The sequence below is a fragment of the Brienomyrus brachyistius genome, chromosome 5 (genome assembly GCF_023856365.1).
Source record: "Brienomyrus brachyistius isolate T26 chromosome 5, BBRACH_0.4, whole genome shotgun sequence".
In the NCBI taxonomy this organism is placed as follows: domain Eukaryota; kingdom Metazoa; phylum Chordata; class Actinopteri; order Osteoglossiformes; family Mormyridae; genus Brienomyrus; species Brienomyrus brachyistius.
This window is the reverse complement of record NC_064537.1, coordinates 38141369-38165579: the sequence shown is the minus strand read 5'-3', so window position 1 is coordinate 38165579 and position 24211 is coordinate 38141369. Positions and strand designations below refer to the sequence as shown.

At 40.0% G+C, this 24211-nt stretch overlaps 2 protein-coding genes across 6 annotated transcripts in view; one reads left to right on the top strand and one right to left on the bottom strand.

Moving 5' to 3' along the window:
• Window positions 1-732: 732 nt before the first annotated feature.
• On the bottom strand, window positions 733-5654 carry LOC125741698 (protein arginine N-methyltransferase 1-B-like). The gene is made up of 10 exons (XM_049012936.1): window positions 5507-5654; window positions 4437-4529; window positions 4185-4340; window positions 4015-4078; window positions 3739-3881; window positions 3564-3651; window positions 3308-3423; window positions 1902-2052; window positions 1557-1678; window positions 733-1446 (listed from the first exon to the last, which is right to left on the bottom strand). The coding sequence occupies exons 1-10, from the start codon at window positions 5531-5533 to the stop codon at window positions 1363-1365; spliced, it is 1044 nt and encodes a 347-aa protein (XP_048868893.1). The 5' UTR covers window positions 5534-5654; the 3' UTR covers window positions 733-1362.
• Window positions 5655-10471: 4817 nt separating this feature from the next.
• The window catches only part of LOC125741690 (AP-2 complex subunit alpha-2-like), a 31920-nt gene continuing 18180 nt past the window's right edge, over window positions 10472-24211 (top strand). Inside the window, exons 1-10 of one of the 5 annotated variants that reach the window (XM_049012916.1) lie at window positions 10472-11191; window positions 12845-13056; window positions 13995-14188; window positions 14503-14632; window positions 14830-14931; window positions 15084-15343; window positions 17370-17538; window positions 17630-17767; window positions 18609-18791; window positions 20809-20906. In XM_049012916.1, coding sequence (XP_048868873.1) covers window positions 11125-11191; window positions 12845-13056; window positions 13995-14188; window positions 14503-14632; window positions 14830-14931; window positions 15084-15343; window positions 17370-17538; window positions 17630-17767; window positions 18609-18791; window positions 20809-20906 — 1553 coding nt within the window. In that variant the 5' untranslated portion in view covers window positions 10472-11124. Of the gene's footprint in view, window positions 11192-11884; window positions 11931-12844; window positions 13057-13503; window positions 13786-13994; window positions 14189-14502; window positions 14633-14829; window positions 14932-15083; window positions 15344-17369; window positions 17539-17629; window positions 17768-18608; window positions 18792-20808; window positions 20907-24211 lie in introns of those variants that run through there. The other 4 variants (XM_049012917.1, XM_049012919.1, XM_049012918.1 and 1 more) reach the window with 4 other exon arrangements.

The following is a 24211-nucleotide window of genomic DNA, read 5'->3' as shown; positions in this document are numbered from 1 at the left end:
GTGTTAATATAACCTGTAATCCAAGACTTCAGAGAACATTTTGAATTCTAAGCTCTTGGCCTAACTGGTGTTTTGCATATTCAAGCTTAACCCCAGTAATAAAGCTTTGAGTCTTTTGTAGTGTCAAAAATGTTAGCACACTACAGAGTATTTTTGATAAAACAAATTGGAGGAGGACCTCTGTATATGTGCATATATATATATATATATATATATATATATATAAATAAAATTTAAAAAAAAAAAAATCAGCAGAGTAACTGTGGTTTGTCAGGTTCTCCTGCCCCTGTGACCCCGACCATGGTGTGTGAGTGAGGAAGGACGATTTTAAATGAACTGCTGAGCAATTACAAAATTTTTGCTTTACTTGCTTTTTCTCCACCAGGAGGGATGTGAATGGTGTCCAATTTGCCTTTTACAGCATTCCAGCTTACACAAAAGCTCAGAAAAAAAGGCTTTGAATTCTAGCACCAACAGGTCTGGTCACTGCATTTTGGCACTACCATTAACAGAAGCATGGCCAAAATGGTTCACTATCCAGAGGCGCAACAAATCAGGTACCTGTGCAGTAATGTGTGAAGTAGGACCTCACAACTAAAATGCAGCATGAAACTGTTCAGGACCATCTTTTTTCCTGCATCTAACTGGGAAATACAATTAGACAAGCCTCTAATGCACAGAACCACAAAATCTGAATATGAAGCAGCTACATGCAAAAACGAGAGAATCCAATTTCATGTGACATTTATTTTATTTAAAATGATACAAAAATGGCTATTCCAAATGACTCCCTTGCATTTCTTCCTAACAGGAAGATTATGCAGTCGTTTTTCCATTCAAACAGATTACTTAACTCGTTTACATTTTTGCTATTGAAGTTAAGTCATACAGTTGACTGGGCTCAGAACATCCCTTGTCAAGGCAATGAGGGTGAAATACTGGGCAAAAGTCTTAAATTGAAAAGAAATTTAGAGAGTGAATAGTATGTAATATTTCCAACAAGGGCGCTTTGCTTACACATTAGTACAGTATTACAGGGATACATTTTAAAAAGGCACAAACCTGTGCAGTTAATGACATTTGACATAAGGATCAATGACATTCAGATCCTTATATCTCAAATGCATTTTATCATACTATAGCATCACTAAACAATTTCTATTCCTATACAATACATTCCATGTAACTATTGCACAATATCTCCATGCCGTTCTGTTTTGGCCTCTTCATTTACAAATAAAATTTAAAATCAGAAACCAGTGAACAACAAAAATATTTCACAAAAGCAAAATAGAATGTACAGTACTAAAATGTACACACTGCATATTTTAGCTTGCTACTCATTAAGGTTACCGACAATGCCTAACGCATCCTGTACTCGGAGGTCTTGGTCACCTCACACAGCTGACCCTTGAAGTCCACATTAAGTGTGAAGTCCAGATCCCGCTGCAAGTAGAGAACAACAGATGTAAAAACGTCACGAGGCAAATGTGATGTATTCTAAACAGGCCCAATGACGCATGACAATGGTGCGGTGACATTATCAAGAAACTTACATTGTTCTTAGCATTGGGCTTCAGATGTATTGTCCCAAAAATCTCCTCACCAGTCTTCACAGTCAAATAATCATCAAGGTAAAATACTGTCTGTTTCCAGTGGGTATATGGAGACTCTGGGCCTGTGAAATACAAGTGTTACAGTAACCACACATAGGAAATAACAGTTGACTAGCATGTGTAGTTTGTTCTTGCCTCTACCAAAGTCCTTTGGTTGGACTAAAGGAGGTGTTTACCACTTGTTAAAAGAGCTACACACAAATCTAGATAGAGACTAAAAATAATAATAAATAAAAAACATCAAAACACCACTGAAGGAGAGCATGCCAAGATCAAGGCACTTACCAGTTGAGAATCCAGTCCTCTTGTGACAACATGTGAACTCAATGTTGAAATAGGTAACTAATGCGTGGATGTAGTCATTCCTCTTCACTTGCAGGCAGAAGGGGGAGGAGAAGGACAAGTCTTCGAGCTTGACAGTGTACATGTCCACCTCCTGGCAAGAGAATTAGATAGTGGTCTTGTACATTACTGATCTGTTGGGGACTGTTTCAGATTGTCTAGGAATGAATTTCAAATCTTAGAGACAGGCACACAGTCACGTGTGTACTACCAATATTCATTACTATGCGGCACCGACTTACTAAACACCAAAGGAAACTTTCAGCCATGTGGTAACACTGGCATAGGACTGGCCATCATTAAAATTTTTACAATACCAGTACAAGGATGATACCTTAACCAATACCAGTTCCTGAACAATACTTTCCTATACCAATCTTAAATCAATTTCAACAAAAAGTACATTAAACATTACAGCACTAATCTTATTTGAACAAGCCGTTTTGTTAGTTAATTGGCTAGTTACTGGGGGGATCGATTGCGATCATAATAGGACACAGACAATTATATTTTACCGGGGCTCTCAAGTTGCATCAAAAGTTTGGAGTGAGATTACATCTGTTAAAAAGCGCAGCGTTCTGAAGATCTCACTCAGACACACATGCATACACATCAATTCTCACTCTCTCCGGGTGTTTTGTGCAATATACAATCACTATATGGGGGGGCATATTTGAAAGTCATGCTGGCGCGCCTATAGTTAAACTTAGTCAAACTATCTCCAAAATATGACTGGTTGCAGCCTGGAACTCTGGAGCCAAACCTTTTGATGTCTTAGACATTTTACAGTATGTGACAAACACACATGAACCGGTTCACAAGGTTGTCTCTGGGCATACTCGCCAACGTGTTTGTGTAACGTTACACAGCCAATCACCAGTGACTTTGGATCTTTAAACAAGTATGCTGTATGCTTATTAGCTCACAGATGCTTAGATTTATTGTTTGGGTATCAGAACTGGAACATTTCACTTGGTAGCACAAACGTACCAAAATTTGGTACCAGCCCTACGCTGACATTTTTGGATTATTATACCAACGTAGAGTGGGTGAGGAACTGACATACGCTAACAGAATCAAGATCTAAGGCTAGTGTGAACTTAGATCTTGGTTTACTAGTATCATACACTCTAGAAACTGGAATATCTGGTTTCTCATTAAAAATAAGCACGTCCATAAACTTAGTAGCTGCAGTCAATTCATTTGTCTGTTGCAGATAAATTACTTTAAGGTTAGACAGCTACAACACAACCTTTGTATCCATAAACAGCACAATGTTCTGCAACTTCACCCCTTGTACTCAAAGCTGAAGCACCTGCATTTGGAAAGACCACTATAAGATGACTGACCTTGACGAGGCAAGAATTGCTGACCAGTTGTTTGGGATCCACCACATCAACCAAAGGCTCCTTGATGGCCACCTCTTTGATGCAGGACATGTCGAATCCGTGCACATTCTCCCACCCTACCAAAAATAAACTCAATATATGGTTTCTGCAAGAATTCAGGGACTAATTGTTGCCAAGAGACAATTGGGGCACAAACTTCATGGCAAGTTTTTGGACTAATTTTTAAGAAAGTGTCAACAACCTAGCTCATACTCACAGTGAATTTTGTAGTCTTTGTATTGCCTGTCTTCAATAGCTGTGATGTACAGTGTAGCTCTGTCTGGAAATATCAGACCATCTGGTTTCTATGAGGAGAGATTTACTTTAGTCAGCATTCCACAGACACACAGTATGCCTCACTCTCCATGGCCGTCCTTCAAATACACCCTTACCAGCCACTTGTCCCGTGCATAGATAACAGTATTGAGCATGGACTCATAGAACAGGCAGTAGCCCATCCACTCTGAGATTATTATGTCCACTTTCTCCACTGGAAGCTCCACCTCCTCCACCTTCCCCTTAACGATTGTTACAACTGAGAACAGAAAAGGGTTAAAAAAAATGCATTTCAGAGTGAAGCAGCTGACATCTCCCTTTGTAAAAAGTATATGCATAAACACATAATATAAAAACAATATCAATAGAGTGCAAGAAATCTGAAGACATACTGTGATCGAGCTTGTTTGCCTTCACAATCTTCACAGCATAATCTGATATACTACTGCATTCAATCTGGGAGAAAGATAGATACAAGATAAAACCAAATAGATTACTGGTACTCCATATTATTAGGCAAGACTAACATCCAACCCGGCTCCCAATCCAGCTGCAAGCTTACCCCTATAACTTTCTTAGCGCCTGCTTTTGCGGCGAACATGCAGAGAATACCGGTTCCGCTGCCAACATCAAGAACCACCTTGTCTTTGAACAGGTGTTTGTTGTGAAACATCGAGTTACGATAGGTCAGGGTACGGACTTCATCTTTAAGCATCTCCTGCAAAGAATGGGAAAAGGCTTAGATTCTCATTCACATTTAAACACGGTGAAGTAATCTGCAATCTAATAAAGCAGAATAGATGACTCATCTCACCTCATGAATGCCAAAATGGGCATAAGAATCAAAGTAATAGTCCTTTGAGGTCATGTCCTCTGCTGAAGGCTTTGTGCTATCCCCAGGGGTCACCTAAGAGAAGGTTGGGGGGGGGGGGGTTGGGTACAACTTGAACATCATTTGGAGTTTCTACCCATACTGACGGCGGGTCACGTGGACTTGCGGGAAGAACCACAAAGTAGGATTACGGTTTAATCTCCACTCATGGCTGAAATCACTTAAGCGTCTGGCATGCTTTAAAACATGTACCTAATAAAAATGTTAACTACTGAATTTCCCGAATAAATATATTCCGCTAGTATGCCCGCATACTTGAGGGAGTTTGTCAGAAGATCGCGGCCCAGCTTCAATGAGACCTTCATACAAGATATTTGAGCTTTTATACGAATGCACCAAACCATGCCTACGTAAAAAAGGAACATAATAGACATCACATTACATGTAAAAATGTTTGGAAAACACTCAAAAACTCTACTAAGTGTACGTAATATGCGATGTGATTTTAAAATAAAACACTGAGGGATCTATCCAACACGCGGTCGGGCGGGAGGAAAAGAAAGGCCGGAAAATGCGCACATGGCTAGCTAGCTTCACTCCGAGTCAGCGCCGTGCCAACAAAACGCGACCTCGTTGGCTATCTAAAGGCTTCATCAGAGAACCGTCACGTTGTGTCGCTAATTATAAGTAAAAAAGATCAGGCAACGTAAATGCTCATTTAACTAGTAATTTCAATTTAATCAGACTACTTGAATTCAAGAAATAACCAGACAATCGTAACTAGGATAAAAATCAGACAATAGTTATAGCGGAAGATAGCCAGACTATATTTACAAGTGTATTATAATTTTGCTAAATAGAAAAAGCCTAAATAAAAATACCAAACAAAGGGGCTACTATCATTTAAGACAAACGTGTAATCCACAGCCACGATTTGCCAGAATCGACAAATACCGCAATTTCTAATACGTGACACAGCACAGTTCTCAGACTAGAAACGACGTTTACGGCTGCAAAAAATAAAGGTTCGCAAAAAGCACCTATATACTTACTTCCATTACTTCAGCAGTCGCCGCCATCTCGACAATGAACCGTAAAGAAGGACCACGATAAGCACAAAGGCTTTACCTCCCGCTTAAAACGAAGCGAATCAACCTAGCGTGTTCGGCTACGTCGACAAAGGGGCGGGCGTTACATGTAGAGACGAGCCCATTGGTTTAAACGTCAGCTTCATTAGCATGCATCCGCCCCCAATTTTCCTTATCGAGAATGACGCATCGATTACTCGCAATTGAGATGGAATTCGTGAGTCTTTTCTTTGAACTGAGTTAGTTCAGCTGAAAGATTCGTTCTGACTCATTAACTTGCGACAATTTCACCTTAAACATATTCGCTTCTGGGTTTCCCTTGGACATATTCCCGGCATTGGATATAAATTATTTGCATTAAACGAATTCTGACTCTTTTAGATATCCTTACAGAATCGGAAGGAACTGAAGGAATGAATTCAGTGACCGTTAACTTAAAAGATTACTTGGTAACACTTTACTGGAGGGGGCACGGATAATGTAGTATTATGCTGTTACTTATGTATTAATTAAGCATAAATTAAGGTGTTCTTTCATCATTAATGAATCATGATGCATCTTTTATCTCAAGCAAGTACTATATTTGTTATTATATCTGTTAATTCTGTAAACCTTCATGAACTACTGATGGAACTACTGTAGGAACAAATTATGAATAATACAGATCTTGTGTTTGCTCATTGTTCATGAATTGTGATGTGTCATTTTCCCCAAGCAGTTACTGTATTTGTTACTAGATTTTAGTTCTGTAAATCTAAGTGAATTACTGAATGAACTATTGAAGGAACAAGTAATGAATAACACAAGTGAAATACTAATGTCATATTTGTTCATTAATGAGGTTTCTTTCATCTGAAGTAGATATATTTGTTCAGGATGTCTTCATGATTTGTACTATACTAGTAACTGAGTTACTACTAAGAATTTGTGTTTTAAAGTGTTAGCGATTAATTCAAAAAGAACTAATTGTCCATGAACAACACAAGTCTACTTCCAGGCAAACAGGGCCATACATGGCCAATTTGGTCCCTGTTTGGGCTGTCCACAGTGAACTTCTATACCAGGCATACGTGGACCCAAATTATATAAGTATTTATAAATGAAGCCCACATTTCAAGGTGTATTGTGGAAAGTCCAAAGGGTACCTCTAAATACAATGAAATGAGAAGACATTTGGGTAAGAACACATCTGAATGATACCTTATTTGATATGTTGTAGGCTTGGCAGGCACACAGGTAAGGGTACTTACAACAAAGGGGAGTACAACAAGTGTTTACACTAAAACACAGACAGGGGATATATACATTTGCTTGCGAGGCATGGCGGGTGATGCTAATTGGATTCTGCTATACAGAAGCAATCCCACCGGCGCTACAATATATTTACATAATGCATTAAAAAAAGAACGTTTGTTTTTACTAAAACCACACTATATACTACAACATTAAACTGAAGTTGACAGAATCAATTTACAAACAAGTCAGATAAAAAAAATCAACATATGTTTATATGTGAATGCAGATACATAATAATAAGTATTAAACACAAATGTGCACATCTGAATAACTTAATTGCAGGTAACATAGGGAAGGTCACTATAACAAGTAAACATTTAAGCTATGCAAATGACATTAATTGTAAAAATATTAACATAGCTTTTGTTGTAAACTGATTTATTTAACAAACACTGCCATGGTTATATGGCAGTCTCCACCTCAGCGGTGGAAGGTCACCAGTGCAAATCACATGGTCACCAGGGTGATTTCACAGTTGGGCCCTTGAGTAAGGCACTTAAGCCTAGTTTCTGGCTGACTCTGCTACCTCAGTTATTCACTTGGATAAAAGCATCTGCTACAGCGTCGAAGTAAAACTGTCACTTGTCAGGAAAAAGCATTGGAAAAGTTATGATGGTTTTCGCTTGAATTTCTTGAATGTGAAACTATTGCCCCAATTTAGAGTCATGATAACGATTCAGCGTGTCACTCTTCTCTGCTTGTCTCTGTCTGGCATACTGGTGAAGATAAGATCATTTCTATTTAGAAATTGAAATTTATTGAAATTGAAAGTTGATATTGTACCACTATTACCTGTCTCTTGAAAATATTTAAATTGTAAATAAACTTAAAAAGTTAAATTCTTAATGAATGGCAAAATTACAGAATAACAGATTAATTTTATATGTTTTATATGTCTATACAGAAGAAAATGTTTAATGCTTTTTATATATTTCTTGGTAGCAAGTATACATTTGCTCAGAAAAAAAACACAATTTAAGATTTGAATATATGCAAATGAAATGTTTCTGTGAAAAAGATCCAAATAACTCAAAAAACCCTAATACCAAAACTTAATGTACTGCACAAAATAATAATGATGAAACAATGATATCAGTAAATAAATCATCATATTTACAATATGGACAAATAATTAGACATATACTTATTTTGTGGAGTTGGAACCCAATGCTGTTAAACCACTTGTCAGGTGGCATGGTGTGTAGTACTGTCCTCACAACTCCATGGTCTTAAATCTGACACTCTGTGAAGTTTCTGTGTTCTCTCCTTGTTGAATGGTCTCCTCCCACAGTCCAAAAGCTAGATGAACTGGAGTTTCAAAATTACCCAAGAGTGTATACATGTGGAAATACTCATCAAACATATCAGGAGCATTAAAAAGTCTTAAAACAACAAGCAAACTTCTGCCTAGCTTTCAGATGAACGTAATGCTTATGAACAGTTGCAGTGGAAACAGAGAAACAGCCTATCCTCAATTAAAAAATAAAAATAAGCAAAGGCATTGAGAAGCAACATCCATCCATCCATCCATCCATTTTCCAAACCGCTTATCCTACTGGGTCGCGGGGGGTCCGGAGCCTATCCCGGAAGCAATGGGCATGAGGCAGGGAATAACCCAGGATGGGGGGCCAGCCCATCGCAGGGCACACTCACACACCATTCACTCACACATGCACACCTACGGGCAATTTAGGAAGTCCAATTAGCCTCAGCATGTCTTTGGACTGTGGGGGGAAACCGGAGTACCTGGAGGAAACCCCACAACGACATGTGGAGAACATGCAAACTCCAAAAACACATGTGACCCTGGCGGAGACTCGGACCCAGGTCCCAGAGGTGTGAGGCAACAGTGCTAACCACTGCACCACCATGCCACCCCCTCTATATAAACATGGAATATTAATTGTGTTCATGATATATTATACACAAAACTTTACATATTTTATATATAAAATTAAATATATGATTTATATATATACTTGGAGTACCTATCACTAATTAGTATCAAAATGTAAAATCAGAGTCATTTTACTGTAGTACAGTAAAAATATCAAGGCTATTTAGGCCTATTTTATAGGAGGATTAAATATACATGTGAGTATATGATAATAAAGACTCCTTACTATTCTTCCTTCTTCTAATGGCTTGATAACCTCTCTTGGTAACCCAGAGCCCATCCCAGGCAGCACAGGGTAAATGCTGGGCTACACTATGTATGGGTTGCCAGTCTGTCCCAGGATATGGCACTGGAGAGAGTGTGAGATTGCGGGAAACCTAACTTAATAAGTTCAATACAACAGTCTGTTTGTTGGGGGAGGAGGGGGTGAATGAAACCAAATTAAATACTGGGGGTAACACACACCCCAGTTTCTACTCCTCTGATCAGAGGGGATCACACTCATTTATAGATGCCACTTAGCCTACAGTACCAGTAAAAATGTTTGGAAATGTCTACACATAGAAAGGGTTATTTGTACTATTCTATTGTATATATTTTAGAATGAAGACATCAAAACTATAAAATAACATATATAGAATTATGCACTGAGCAAAGAAGTATTAAATTAAAAAAATAAGTATTTATAAGGGGGGGAACACCTCTGTGGGTTGGGAATCAGAAGGTTGCTGGTTCAAATTCCATGGTCGGCAGAATGATCCTACCATTGCGCCCTTGAGCAAGGCCCTTAACCCCAATCGCTCCAGGGACTGACTGACCCAAATATCTCCTCTACATCACTTTTATGAGGTGGCCTCCTCAGATGCTTTTCCGGCTGTCCTGAAGAAGTTCCCACATATGTTGAGCACTCATTGGCTGCTTTTCCTTCACTCTCTGGACAAAGTCCTACTAGGTTTCTACTAGGTTTAGGTCAGATAGCCAAATTAAGTTGACACTACCATGTGACACTATCACTGTCCTTTCACTAGGTGGCTTGGTGTGTCCAAACATTTGACTGGTACTGTATATACATGTCTTTGGATCGTTGGAGGCAACTTGCATAACAGAGAGAGAATACACAAAACTGGACACAGTTAGGTGTGACTGGACCGCCCAACCCTGCAGGTTTGTAGCTGCCCATCAATCCACCTCCCTACTAAAGAGCTGTTAAACGTATTTTAATGCTAATGTACAATTTCTTAAAAATACTGTGCATGCAATTAACGTAAAGCTAAAACCAACACCACATCTTCAAAACACACATCAATAAGCTTGCATGAAATTATGAAACTAGAAAAAGGGCACCTCCCAAATGTTCATCTTAAAACCAATGTACACTTAATTGCACCATAATGCATCATGAGATTTTTAGTGTTTTTTTCAGTGCTTTGGTAATATTGACAACTTACATTTGCACCATTATTACCCAAATAAAACAAAGCAGTTAGCATTCTTTCAGGTGAAGTCATGGGTCCTACTATAGCATGCAACCTCTTTGGTGGCGAGGTCTAACGCATGCGCAGTTTGAAGTAGCCGTGAACACGGTACTCGTGCTATTCTAACACCGTATGCGATATAGGGCACAGGACAGAGGCAACCTTCGTCCATGACAGTGATTCGCTGCATATTGCAGACCATCCTATACACATTTCCACCCTCCCGCCAATAGGGGGCCACGTTGGTTCCGGCGCATGCGCAACCGAAGGTCATTCCCAAGGATCCCACTTACAGTCTACCTTTCCCGGTCATATAGGCTGTCAGGATGCTGTCGAGTTGAAAACAGCGAAGCGTATGATGTTATGTTAAATACGTAAAAGCCGCTTCATTGCTGCTCTGGTTATACTGGACTATGTTAATGAATAACGTATATATTTTTTTGCCGGCAGAGTCAGGACGGCGTATTCTGATGTTTGATATCTAGGTTTTGCGGAAAGAAGCGATATAAATAGCTAGCTAGCTATCCTGTCCGTCGACTCAGTTGGGAGAATAACGCGGCTTCGTTGGCATCAAACGGCAGACTTACCAGCCGGCGACAGTTAACGATGGCCGCTTCCCTTGCTTCGCCATCCTCCAGCTAGACGACGCGCCAGTTTTAACGTTTACGGGGCTGTAGGCTACCATTTAACCGCTTTTCTTAGCCGGTCGGCGACGGCGGCGTTGAATGAACGAACGGCGGCCGAGCGGCTACATCGGCTAGCTGTCCTGCCCTTCCTACCTCAGCGACCACAGGCTGCGGCCAATCGGCTGCTCCGATAGCGCCGTATACACAAGTTAATATTAGCCGGTTAAGGCTCCGTTTGTGCTTTGACAACCTTTTTTTGCAAGACAGCTCCATCAAAACGCTGGGAAAATGCCGGCTGTGTCGAAAGGAGATGGGATGCGGGGATTGGCCGTGTTCATATCGGACATACGGAATTGTAAGTATGGATTTCAGGTTTATTATTTTGTGAATGGAGCGTGCGACTGCGTGCGAGCCATTTGCTGGCTTGTGTGAGGGAGCGTAAAAGCCTTAAACCTGGCGCTGGCGGCGCTCGCATTACTCCCTAGTCCGGCGGTGTCATTCCGGATTAACGCTGAAAAAAATAAAGGGAGGGCGTAGTGCTGATGCCGTCGACATGTCCGCAGATATCCGTCGGCTATCTGTGCTACACAGGGGCGTAAGAACCAGAGGAACGTGTTCGCCGGATGTTTAATTTTCATTAATTCATCTCCCCAGCACATTGACCATTGTATTAAATTTTATATTAAAAGTTGTGTTCCCCCAGTATCCAACTGTTTTCTACGCCATTAGTGCTATATAACGGTACTCCTCTACATTTACCACCGGTGATGTTTTTTCCTTCTCTGCTTTGTGTGCCTTGGTGGTGTGTATGGGGCCACCACGTTTACATGTGTCATCCCGTTTTATAAATTATAGATCGGCCGTTGTCCGGACTACTCTTCTAATTCTGGACGAATTTAAGTGTTTTTTGTCCTAGTATAGACCATACAGCTGTGCCTCCCCCCCCCCCCCACCCCCGGGGAGGGGGCGGGCGTTGCGATCGCCTTTTTTGTAAACGATGTCCTGGCTTGATGCGATTTGAGGCGTAACAGGATACACGGATGGACATGAGTATGAAAGACTTGGTACTCCAGGCGAGGCATATTACTACATGGGTGAATTTGAAGTGATTGTTCCGTACATCCCTATGGTGTTTATATACTCACGCACTTATAATGAATTTATCATTTGTAGGCTTGTAATATAGCACACTTTTATCATTCTGTGCAGTGTCGTCCCACTACAGATCGCCATGCTACCTCTTATGTCTGTATGCTGGAGGAGCGTGTCTTCCAGGCCTGTGATTTTTTTTTTTTTTTTGGCACAGCGGCTCTGCCCATTTCTATGAAGCAGTATGCGGGCTGGTTAAACGGTGACGCTGCCATTTTTTTGTAGCAGCAGTTGGTTGCATGGGAAGGACGTTTATTTGGTGGTCCACCCCATACAGAGATGAACCATAAATTGCTCCAGGAGGATGTTACTCTTCCACACGTATTGCTGCCGCTCCGTGTTTATTTATAAGAATGTGCGAAACACCAACCGTGTATTCCCATCTCTGTTTACACGTGTAAATTTAACGCATGTTTTGCAGAAGCAGTCTATATACATTAATCAAGTAAATAGGCAGAAGCCTCTTGCATAATGTGAACGCTCACCCGTTTAATATATCTTTGACCGTCCCGAGTTTAGAAATGTTTTCTTCTTCCTTTCATTGTCATGACCGTTGTACCATCTGTCGATCTATGATTCCTTCCTCTTTTCCGTCCATTTTTACTTCTCATTTTTCCAATCGAATTTTAATTTGCTCATCTTTTTTTGTTTTGTAATTTCCCTAACTGCTACCTTTTACTGCCTACTGCTGCATTCGTATTGTGCTCCTATTTCTAACGTAATTTTAAATTTTGATTCCGCCCTTATCTTGCTTATTACATTCATGGTCTTTTTTGCCCGATTTGTGACTAAAAATGTTGTTTTACATGAATGTCTGTATCATTCTTATTGTCTTCTTTTTTCACCACTTCTCACTCAGGTAAGAGCAAAGAGGCAGAGATCAAGCGAATTAACAAGGAACTGGCCAACATCCGCTCCAAATTTAAGGGAGACAAGGCTTTGGATGGCTATAGCAAGAAGAAATATGTCTGCAAGCTGCTGTTTATTTTTCTCCTGGGCCATGACATCGACTTTGGCCACATGGAAGCTGTCAATCTTCTCAGCTCCAACAAGTACACAGAAAAACAGATTGTGAGTGGAGCAGTTCTCTCTTTCTGTACATTGTTGCTCAGCTGGTATCAAGCAACATTCACAAATGCTGTATGTCAGATTAATACTATGAAATAGTAGAAATGCTTTTGTTATACTTTTTATATGATGCATTAATCTTCAATACACATCTTGTTTCCTATTCTTCAGTTTTGTGAAAAAATTTGTAGAATTTTCTTTTTGATTCCTCTAACTTTCCATATAAATTAATTACATGCACATTCATGTATGAAGTGTTATATTTCCTGTGTTTTTCTCTGTGCTTGTGTATTTGCTATGTGCTATTTACACAGATTGAAAATGGCTTGCTCTTTGGACCCTGGTACTGGTTGACTTTAATGACAGAGCAGGACTAGAGCAGATGTGTGGTCGTGCAGCTGTAGAGTGCATGTTGTAACATCCGTGGAGTACTGTGTGCATAAACGATGACGTGGTTTGTAGAAAGCCATGCTGAATGTGTGAGGCTGTAATAAAATAGCTTGGGCTGTTCATATGATACGGTGGTCAACAAAGCCAGATTTTATACCTTATGTTCTGCATGTCTGGTCAGAGCACTTATAAAGAATGGCTTAGGGGGCTTAAACAAGAGCTGCTTTGCCTGAATTGCATATCTTAAATAATTGCATTTTTGAATATGTACACTAGGCAATTTGAGCTGGTCTAACAAAAGCTAAGTTTTTGTGTTTTAATAGGGAATCTAATCTGAAAAAGGTGAATGCTTCAGTAATTCAATTCAAAATGAGGAAAAACTTTTTGTTGTTTACTAGTTTCAACCTCTGCTAAGACGCTGATGTGTAAATGTTTAAAAATACATGCAGGTTGATTAAATGTGTATTCATGCATTATTAGATGAATGTCCCAGGTGTTGTCCATATGCCGCTGGGTGTTAGTCTTACAAGGCTACTGTTTTCTCTCTGTAGGGGTATTTATTCATCTCAGTCCTGGTAAATAGTAACAGTGAGCTTATTCGTCTGATCAACAATGCCATCAAGAATGACCTGGCCAGCAGGAACCCCACCTTCATGTGCCTGGCTTTGCACTGTATAGCCAATGTAGGCAGCAGGGAGATGGCAGAAGCCTTTGCAGGCGAAATACCACGGATCCTTGTGGCTGGGTGAGTTATTGCTGGGTGGGTCTGAACTGACCAATGGTGTTGTGTGCACACTCCCTATTCACAGTCAATAAATGTAAGTGGATGGATGTAGGTGTAGCAGGCATTTTAAAAAAACAGTTTCAAATTACCATGGGAAATTCTAGAGAAGTGTTGCTTATGGTAGTAAGGTAGATGTCAGATGATTAAGGATCTAAATTACTTATTTTATTGGCCGAGTACAGTGTCAGGCTAAAGAAAAGCATTGGTGTCTGACTATAAACCATGGCGTGTAAGTTAATGAGTGATCCAATTGACTGGTACCCCATTAATGACAGGGACACGATGGACAGCGTGAAGCAGTCGGCAGCTCTCTGCTTGCTCCGCCTGTACAAGACATCCCCAGACCTGGTGCTCATGGGGGAGTGGACGTCCCGCGTGGTGCATCTGCTCAACGACCAGCACATGGTGAGAGGCTCTCCCTGTCCTACGTAAATGTATGTCACTATGCACCATGAGCCTGACTTGGTTATTAATGTCCATTTGACGTGTGCTTAGTGGACCAAGACAGTTACCCCAATACTAACTAAAATATAACGGCATTGAATTTTCTTCCAGTTCACATGTAGCTAGAACCTATACCTTTTTTTTCCCTCATCTCTTAGGGTGTGGTGACTGCAGCCATTTCTCTGATTACCTGTCTAAGCCAGAAAAACCCAGAAGAGTTTAAGACCTGTGTGTCTCTGGCTGTGTCTCGACTGAGCCGGGTAGGGAGATCTGTGTGTCTTGGTTTTCATATTGATTGGCACAGCACACACTTTTGTCCTCTAATGGGTCAGTATCTGTGTCCTTTGTGAAGTATTGCAGCTGTGTCTGTTGTTAAAATGGCTATATCATCTCTTTCTGTCTTGCTTTCCAGATTGTATCTTCTGCCTCCACGGACCTTCAGGATTACACATATTACTTTGTCCCAGCTCCATGGCTGTCTTGCAAACTGCTGCGACTGTTGCAATGCTACCCGCCTCCAGAGGATGGCGCAGTGAAGGGTAGACTGGTTGAGTGTCTGGAGACTATCCTGAACAAGGCTCAGGAACCACCCAAATCTAAGAAGGTCCAGCATTCAAATGCAAAGAACGCCATTCTATTTGAAGCAATATCCCTAATCATACACTATGACAGGTAACAGTTTTGGGTGGGGTGTACTGTTTTCTAATCTTTTAGTCTGTTTCAGGTTATTAGTGGCTGTAAGTAAATGCCACATGTTTTTGTTTAGAATCTTAGATGGCGGCATTTGCAGAGGTAAGTATTGTATGAATGCCAGATGATAAACTGCCTAACTAACTAGAGGTCTCTATCATTTTACACTTTTTAGCTGAAAACCTTTAAATACCTGGCTTTAAGATAATGAATTTGAGGATATAGTGTTCTGTAAGTTTTGTGTATATTTTATAACAAATAATGGTCAGCTAACAACTTACTTTATAGCATGGTTTTGTAATTGGTTGATAACTAGCGTACTATTAAAATATCTTGCTCTTACAAGTCTTAAACTCCTGGTATTCTAATAATCCTTGTAATCTAATAAGCCTTGTTTTACCTGATACTCTAAAAAGTTTTAGTTATTAGCCATATTTCTAGTTTATCCATTTCAAATTCTTCCTGGGAAATTATACAGAAGGTATACGTACTAATATTAACTAAAGCAAGTATCGATGTATTGCACTTTATATATTGTTTCCATAGTCATATTTTATGCATCTTTGGATGAAAGATTGAACAGGAAGAAAACATCATTAAATATATATAGCATAAAAACCTAATTCTAAATGTTGCCTCATATTACTCTCTAATTTGTAATTCTTATAAAATCTACCATGCATCTTCATTTCAATAAGACCTTTGGACTGGTGCCCCAGCACTGCTTGTCCTCTTGGTGTTGATGGATATCCCCAACCTTTTCCTGTCTTTGCTGATCTCTTGTGCTTTAACCTGGTAACCTGGCATGCAAATCAAACACAAAGTCCCGTTAAACAAATAAAAGAAACTGTAAGAGAAGCTTCTTATTTCTAATCTTTTTGCCTGGTAGATTTTGTTAGTTATAATAACAGTATATTCCTGTTTCAATGTAGGTACTGGACAATGAAACAAACATGTTTCAGCGAAGTCCATGTTTTTGCGCTAGGATGTGAGTGCTGTGTAGTTTTAGCACTTTTTAGCTGTTTGGAGTGGTGGCAGACATTGATGATGCAGCAACTGCTCGCACAGCTTAGCCACCTACGCTGCCCTCTCTCTTTTTCCAAACCTGAACTTGGCGCTCCCTATTTTTAGATGCAGTGCGCAATACAAACTGACATTACACACCTCAGCACTATTTACAGATATATTTTATGTGCTCCATTTCAAGATGCATTTTTTTATGTCAGGTATATCTGTGCCTTGAAATAAATTATGAAATGCGTATTCTGTAATTTTGTTTTCTTTAATGCATCTTTTTATCAGTAAATTTCACTGTTTTTTGCAGATTGAATCCAAAGTTATGTGATCAGTCAGGTTCTAATTTTGGTCTTTTGCGTCAAAACACCTTAGCACCCTGCTTTCTTTCCAGGCATGGAACTGCGCCCTTGACAGTTTTTTTTTTTTTTTTTTAAATTGAAACTTATTGAAATAGAATTTCTGTGACTTGAATTTCTCAGAATTCAAATTCCATCAGTTCTGCTACTTCTCTGATAACATGTAATGGCCTAAAGGAATGAACAAAGTTTAGATGTCATGGTAATATTTAATTTGTATGCCTCAGAGCTGTGATGATGCAATTACTGCAGATGATGCATCTCTCTTTTTTTTGGGGGGGGGGTTAAAATGCAGAAATAGGCCTAGATGTCTTGTGTAGTTCTGTGTTAGCAATTAAAGGATCCATGTGTTTAATGACATGGTACAGTTGCGGAGCGTCTTGGTGTCACAAAATATATGAAATAACAAACTGTGACCAAAGTATCCAGATATGGCTGTATATCTGTTTATGTCATATTTGAGAGCATCAGAGCAGCAGTGGTTGGTGGGGGGGGCAAGTTTGGTAAAGAAAACGTTTAATTTGCCATCAGATATATAATTATATTTCTCTTTGTTTCCTGCAGCTGGTTTGTGAGTGTAGATGTTTGCATGTAAACTAACACCCCCGCCCGGTTCCCCTCCACTTTCATTGTAGTGAGCCCAACCTGCTGGTGCGGGCATGTAACCAGCTGGGCCAGTTTCTGCAGCACCGGGAGACCAATCTGCGCTACCTGGCCCTGGAAAGCATGTGTACGCTGGCCAGCTCCGAGTTCTCCCATGAGGCCGTCAAGACACACATCGAAACTGTCATCAGCGCCCTGAAGGTATGCTTATCCCTCGTCCTGGTTTTTCTGGATGAAGAGAGCCGCCGACTGAGTGAGCTCCCTGTGACCCGGTGGCTGTCCCCTCTTCCAGACGGAGCGGGATGTCAGTGTGAGGCAGCGGGCTGCAGACCTGCTCTATGCCATGTGTGACCGCAGCAATGCCAAGCAGATCGTGGCGGAGATGCTGAGCTACCTGGAGACGGCAGACTACTCCATCAGGGAGGAGATGGTGCGTCTCATGTCGTTTTTGTCATCCATCCTCATCCCTCTGTTTTTTTATTTACAGTTTTCCTTTGGGGTTCATGAACGTATGATAAACCCCAGCATTCTTTCGATGGTCGCTCATGTTTAGCCAGAATATCTCAGGTTGGGGGCAGCATGGTGGTGCAGTGGTTAGTGTTTTCACTTCACACCTCTCGGACCAGGGTTCGAGTCTCTGGTTTTGTGTGTGGAATTTGACGTGTGACTCCATGTGTGGGGGGTTTGCATGTTCTCCCCGTGTCCTGGGGTTTCCTCAGGGTATTCCAGTTTCCCCCATGGTCCAAAATCATGCTGAGGCTAATTGGAGTTACCAAATTGTGCTTAGGTGTGCATGTGTGAGTTAAAGGTGTGAGTGTGCCTTGAGGTGAGTTGGTGTCCCCTCCTGGGTTGTTCCTTGCCTTGCCCTCATAGTCTCCAGGATAGGCTACAGACCCCCTGCGACCCTGCATAGGACAAGCAGGTGCAAAAGATGGATGGATGGATGGATGGATGAGTGGATCTCAGGCTGCAGCCAGGATCAGGCCTATTGACTGGCGTTCCCTGTTTTGTAGTTACATGGGAATGGGTTAAGGGCTGGGGTGATATCAGACAAAGGAGGATAGTGGTAGCAGGCTAGTGTCACAGGACTTAACCCAGCAAGCTACTGGGTGCTACAAAATAACACATTTATATACATTGCAGAGCTGGAACTAATGAATGCAAGTAAACATGGTTAGCTATAGCCTCACCCCCTTCAGCGAATAATATGCGCTCTCTTCTGTCTGTTTGAGCTGCTGGGATTTGATGCTCACCTCCCTCCCCATCCTCAGGTGCTTAAAGTTGCCATCCTGGCAGAGAAGTATGCCGTGGACTATTCCTGGTATGTGGACACCATCCTGAATTTGATCCGCATTGCCGGGGACTACGTGAGCGAGGAAGTGTGGTACAGGGTGATCCAGATCGTCATCAATAGGGACGATGTCCAGGGTTACGCTGCAAAGACTGTATTCGAGGTATGTTACGGTGCCCCGCTGACAGGTATCATCCCTGCTCGTCGTACATTCTCAGGCGTTCTCTGACTCAGTTCTGAAAGTAATTCTGTGTCTTTTCCTGGTGCACAGAAATGGGTCATCGCGAATACTGTACTTTAGTGTTAACACAAGTGTTATGTGGGCTGTATTTTTGAGTTTTTAATATTATCTGTGAAAATGACCCCAAGTCACCAAATTCTAACTACAAAAAAAAGTAGAGAAAAACATTCATCTTATGCTTAAAAACCACTTCATACCAATACATCTCTTGATATCATTCATGGAAATATGTGTAGTGATGAAATTTTTTGTTGACAATCAATGATGTAATTTTATAACATTATTAGCCTAGAGTTACCTTAATCATAGTTTAATAATACATATACAGTATACCTTATATTGAATACTGGCATATATAAATATTCATTTTGGCTTTTAAGCTTAGTAAACAAAAAATGTATTGCACAGATTAGAGGGATAACTTATTGTTATTTATCTCTTGAGATAAACAATTATAGTTGTCATTACCCTATCCGTACCACATACCTGTATGTCTACACCCTCCATCCATTCATTGTGCCATTTTACGGCAAATCGTATTGTCTGCATATACAACAAACTAAGTCAGATAACGTATTGGAATTAAGGTAGTCTGGGGTAAGTATAAGTAAATGAAGATAAAATCCATTAAAACTGGGGTACGTTAAATCTGACAAGTGTTCTGGCTAAGCAGGAAATCATTTGTGAAACATGATACAGAACCCTGGTGTTAATGAATCTGCTGATTTAAAAAAAAAACATTTTTTTTTCTTGTCATTTTAAGTGTTCGTTCAAGCCATCTATTTCCAGTTATTAGTTCAAAACTATTACTGAAATATCCCATATTTCACATGTTAGTTTATATTTACATAAGTTGGAATTGCTACTATCCAACGACATGCAAAAACGTATTTTTTTGTATGTGCATTCATGCTTTTATGACAAGAAATTAGTATACATTTTAGCATTTATACCGTGAAAGAAGTACAAATTAGCTAATTAAAGGTTAAAATGTAAGGAAGTCTCTTGTCATAACAGCACGAATACACATAAATATGTATGCGTTTGCACTGCTCCAAGAAATTGCCGCGCATATTGCTGGCGAATTTGTACTTTTGTACCAGTTATGTGCGGCCGTTTTATATCACTCCAAATCAGTGGGATCAGAAAAAAAGACAAAATAACATACATTTCTCTAGTTATTAGTACTATTGACATAATATACTGACTTTGCTGCAGCATAATAGTGGCAGCTGTCAGGGACACATACAGTCATCCCATATCAACAAGACCCATAAACAAGCACTCAGACGCACATGCAGGCGCTATGCAGAACTTTTATTAAACAGAGAACATAAAGAATCTAAAATCAGAATATCTGGCTGAATATCTCATTCTGGGCTGGTGGAGATGGCTCACAAGCAGCCCGTAAAATGAACTCGATGTAGTGAAAAGAAATATCAACGCAGTCAGGTTGAGTCAAAATGTTATGAAATGAAGTGGTACAAATCGGTCACTATCGTAAAATTTGCTGTGAAGGGTAATGCTGCACGCGAGCTTGTGTGGACATGGGAGGTACAGATAGGGCAGATACGGATCATTTCAGAATTGCAGTGCGATGATGTCATTAAATGAGTGCCAGCTGGTACAAAACGATGTGGAATTAGTGATAGTAATAAGATAGTTCTGTGTCATTCACCTATTTTTATACAGATGAATGGAGACAATTGTAGCAATTATGCAAAAAATAATTACAGTCAGCTCAAATAATTGTGATCAATCAATTATGTGATAATTGTGTCAGGCCATATTATGTAGGAAATCTGTAGTTTTATAAGCATAATGAACTTCAGTATAGCTTTTTCACAGAGCCCAGCTTGTTTTAATTTGTAATGATCTTGTATCTCGCCAAACACTTTGTAGTGGGCGCTAAGGCAGAAATCTCTGCATTCCCCCCCAGGCCCTGCAGGCCCCTGCCTGCCATGAGAACATGGTGAAGGTTGGTGGCTATATCCTGGGGGAGTTTGGGAACCTCATCGCCGGAGATCCTCGTTCCAGGTCAGTCATTCTCAACTGCTGCTATTGGTAAACCATTTAAAGTTCCTTAAGATGCTGAAATCCCTCCTCTTCATTGGATTATTTGCTTTCCTTTGACTTGGTGAGTTGGTTCTACTATAACACAACTAGAAATTGAAAGTCTTTTTTTTTCATTAGACTTAATTTCCATAAAACTAAATACTTCTCTACTCATTCTTATTCACAAGGTAATGTAACTGCAAAAAAGCACCTCTAACCTATTATAATAATGTTATGAAAGTTATATTGATTTTTTTGTTAAATCAGGTGAGAAAATAGACTGGTAGGTAGAGTAGTACAATAAAAGAATTTAACTGTGAGATGAGCAACAAAGTACAGAAGTACTGACTTGCATGATAAAGTACCTATGGAGTAAACCCTACACCAAATATGTCATTCCTTGCCTGTATGGTTTCTTTTTGGTCTTGGTCACAACACAGTAGTAATGTGTTGGGAATTAAAAGGTGAATCTGACAGCTGTTTTTGTTTTGCTTCAGCCTGATCGTACACAAATTGGGGTGTGGATAGTGCCTGCAGGCTGCCTGTGTACCTTCTGCAATCTGCAATCCAAGAGAGCTGTGATTTGTATAAATGTGGTGTACAGGAACATTGGTCATGGCTTTGCCTTTGAACATCACTAAGAAGTTTTTGCATAAACATGCCTGTTGTCTTAGGCAGAATGGAAGTCTTGTACTGGATATTAATGTTGTAGTTTATGTTTAAGAACCTCATTTAAGCCCAGACTTCAGGGAGCTTCTCAGGATTTGAACCAGGAACCTCCCAGTTACTGATCTACCTCTTAGCCTCTAAACACTTATCTTTAACATTTTCACAGCATCTACTCAATTAATCCTCTTCCTGTACAGCCACTGGTTTGATGTGTCGCAATATGTAGTTATAACAGTGTTTCCCCTAGGTTTACAGTTTGGGGGGCGGGGCAGACGGACACCTACAGGATTCATGGTGTTCATGTGTTTCTTTTAATGACAGCAGTCAATATAACAACTGAACGAAACATCAGAACATTTCTTTTTATGACAATTGTACACAAAATGTGCAGCTGTTGTCACTGCAGTGTATCTTTTTGGGCATATCTATACGCTGTGTTTTTCAAGTATATCCTCTTGCCATATTGAATTTCCCATTGCAAGGCTTCCGTGTTGATTGAACTGAATTGCAAAAATCATTTGGCTGGGGAAAACATGCTGATCTTTGATTTTCATGTAGAATACAGATTCTTTTTATGAGAATCCTCCCTTATTGGTTTGTTTCTAGCCATTTACTAGCTTTCTGATAGCATCATTGCTCAATGTAAAAAGCACATTGAGATTTTTAAATGATTGTATCTTAATTATGGCTGCCACTAACAACTATTTTTCAATTTATTAATCTATCGACTGTTTTACTAATTGGTCGATTAATCTAAATTATTAATTTTCCTCCAGAAAATCAGCTTGACCGTTCAATTTTATTTTGACACCAACAAACTGTATGTCATTGCAAGGCTTTAAATAATGGATGACAGCGATTCAACACTACATGGACATTATTTTCACCCACAATTTGATAAGCAGATTGTCTGCCTAAAATATTAGAGATGCATATCGTAGAGATGCATATCGTGATGCCCAAAAGTTAGTAATATGTAGAATTTCGGCATATCCTTATGCTTATTATATTCGGTGGAGTGCACCTCATGCTACTTTTTTGGTAAATCGAGGAAACAATAAGCATTGTAGTGGTGATGAAGAAATGGACAGCTCAGGAGCCATAACTTATGGCAAAAGAGGAGATACTGTGGTTAAACAAGGTTAAAAAATTTTTTTTACAAACAGCCGTTCGTAACTTGAAATGTTCATAAGTCGTTATGTATTCTCTTTAATGATATTGAATAAGTACAAAGAACTAGGATGCTGGGAGTACGCAAGCTGTGCTGCTGCACGGTGGGAGTAGCGGCCAAAAGTCGTACTAGGCAGAATTGGCGCGCAGAAAAAAAATTTATGTTGCGGACAGAAAACGGGAGACCAATGAACACACTTTGGACTTGCATTCCTCTTCATTTGTATGTCTGAAAGTTCACAAGAACATTCGTAAGTAGAGGAGCATCTGTATTACTGTTCTGTCTAGAGTTGAGCCATGTCGGATGTGCACATGCAGTGATATATAGTGAAGACCAAGGCAAGTTCTTTTTGCTGAGTTATTTACAGACAGGTCCATATATATTTGGACACTGACACTATTTTACTATTTTACCTGTTTACTGAAATATATTCCATTTGAAGTTATACAATGGGCATGGACATAAAGTGCAGACTCTCATATTGCATTTTAGGTTATCTGCATTCAAAATGGATGAAAGGTTTAGGAGTTTCAGCCCGTTAACATGCGCCACCCTCTTTTTAAAGGGGCTAAAAGTAATTGGACAATTCACTTAAAAGCTATTTCATGGACAGGTGTGAGCAATTCCTTCATTCTTTCATTATAAATCATATAAAAGGCCTGGAGTAGATTTGAGGTGTCTTGTTTGCATATGGTAGATTGAGGTGTGAACATACAACATGCAATCAAAGGAAATGTGAAACAGGCCATCCTTAGGCTGCATAAACAGAAATTGCCACAACATTAGGAGTGGCAAAATCCACAGTTTGGTACATCCTGAGAAAGAAAGAAAGCATTGGTGATCTCAGCAATTCAAAAAGGCCTGGATGTCCGCAGTGGTAGATCACAGAATCATTTCCATGGAGAAAAGAAACCCCTTCGTAACAGCCAACCAAGTGAACAACACTCTGCAGGAGGTCGGCGTATCAATATCCAAGTCTACTATAAAGAGAAGACTGCATGAAAGCAAATACAGAGGGTTCACTGCAAGATGCAAGCCACTCATAAGCCTTAAGAATAGAAAGGCTAGATTGGACTTTGCAAAAAGACACCTAAAAAAAAGTCAGCACAGTTCTGGAACAGGATTCTTTGGACAGAGGAAACCAAGATCAACCTTTATCAGAATGATGGAAAGGAAAAAGTATGGAGAAGAGCTGGAATAGCTTATGACCCAAAGAACACCGCATCATCTGTAAAACATGGTGGAGGCAGTGTGATGGCCTGGGCATGCATGGCTGCCAGTGGCACTGGGTCTTTAGTGTTTCATGATGTGACGCAGGATGGAAGCAGCCGAATCAATGCTGAGGTATTCAGAGACATCATGTCTGCTCAAATCCAGCCAAATGCAGCCAAATTGATTGGGCAGCATTTCATAATACAGATGGATAATGACCCATAACACATAGCAA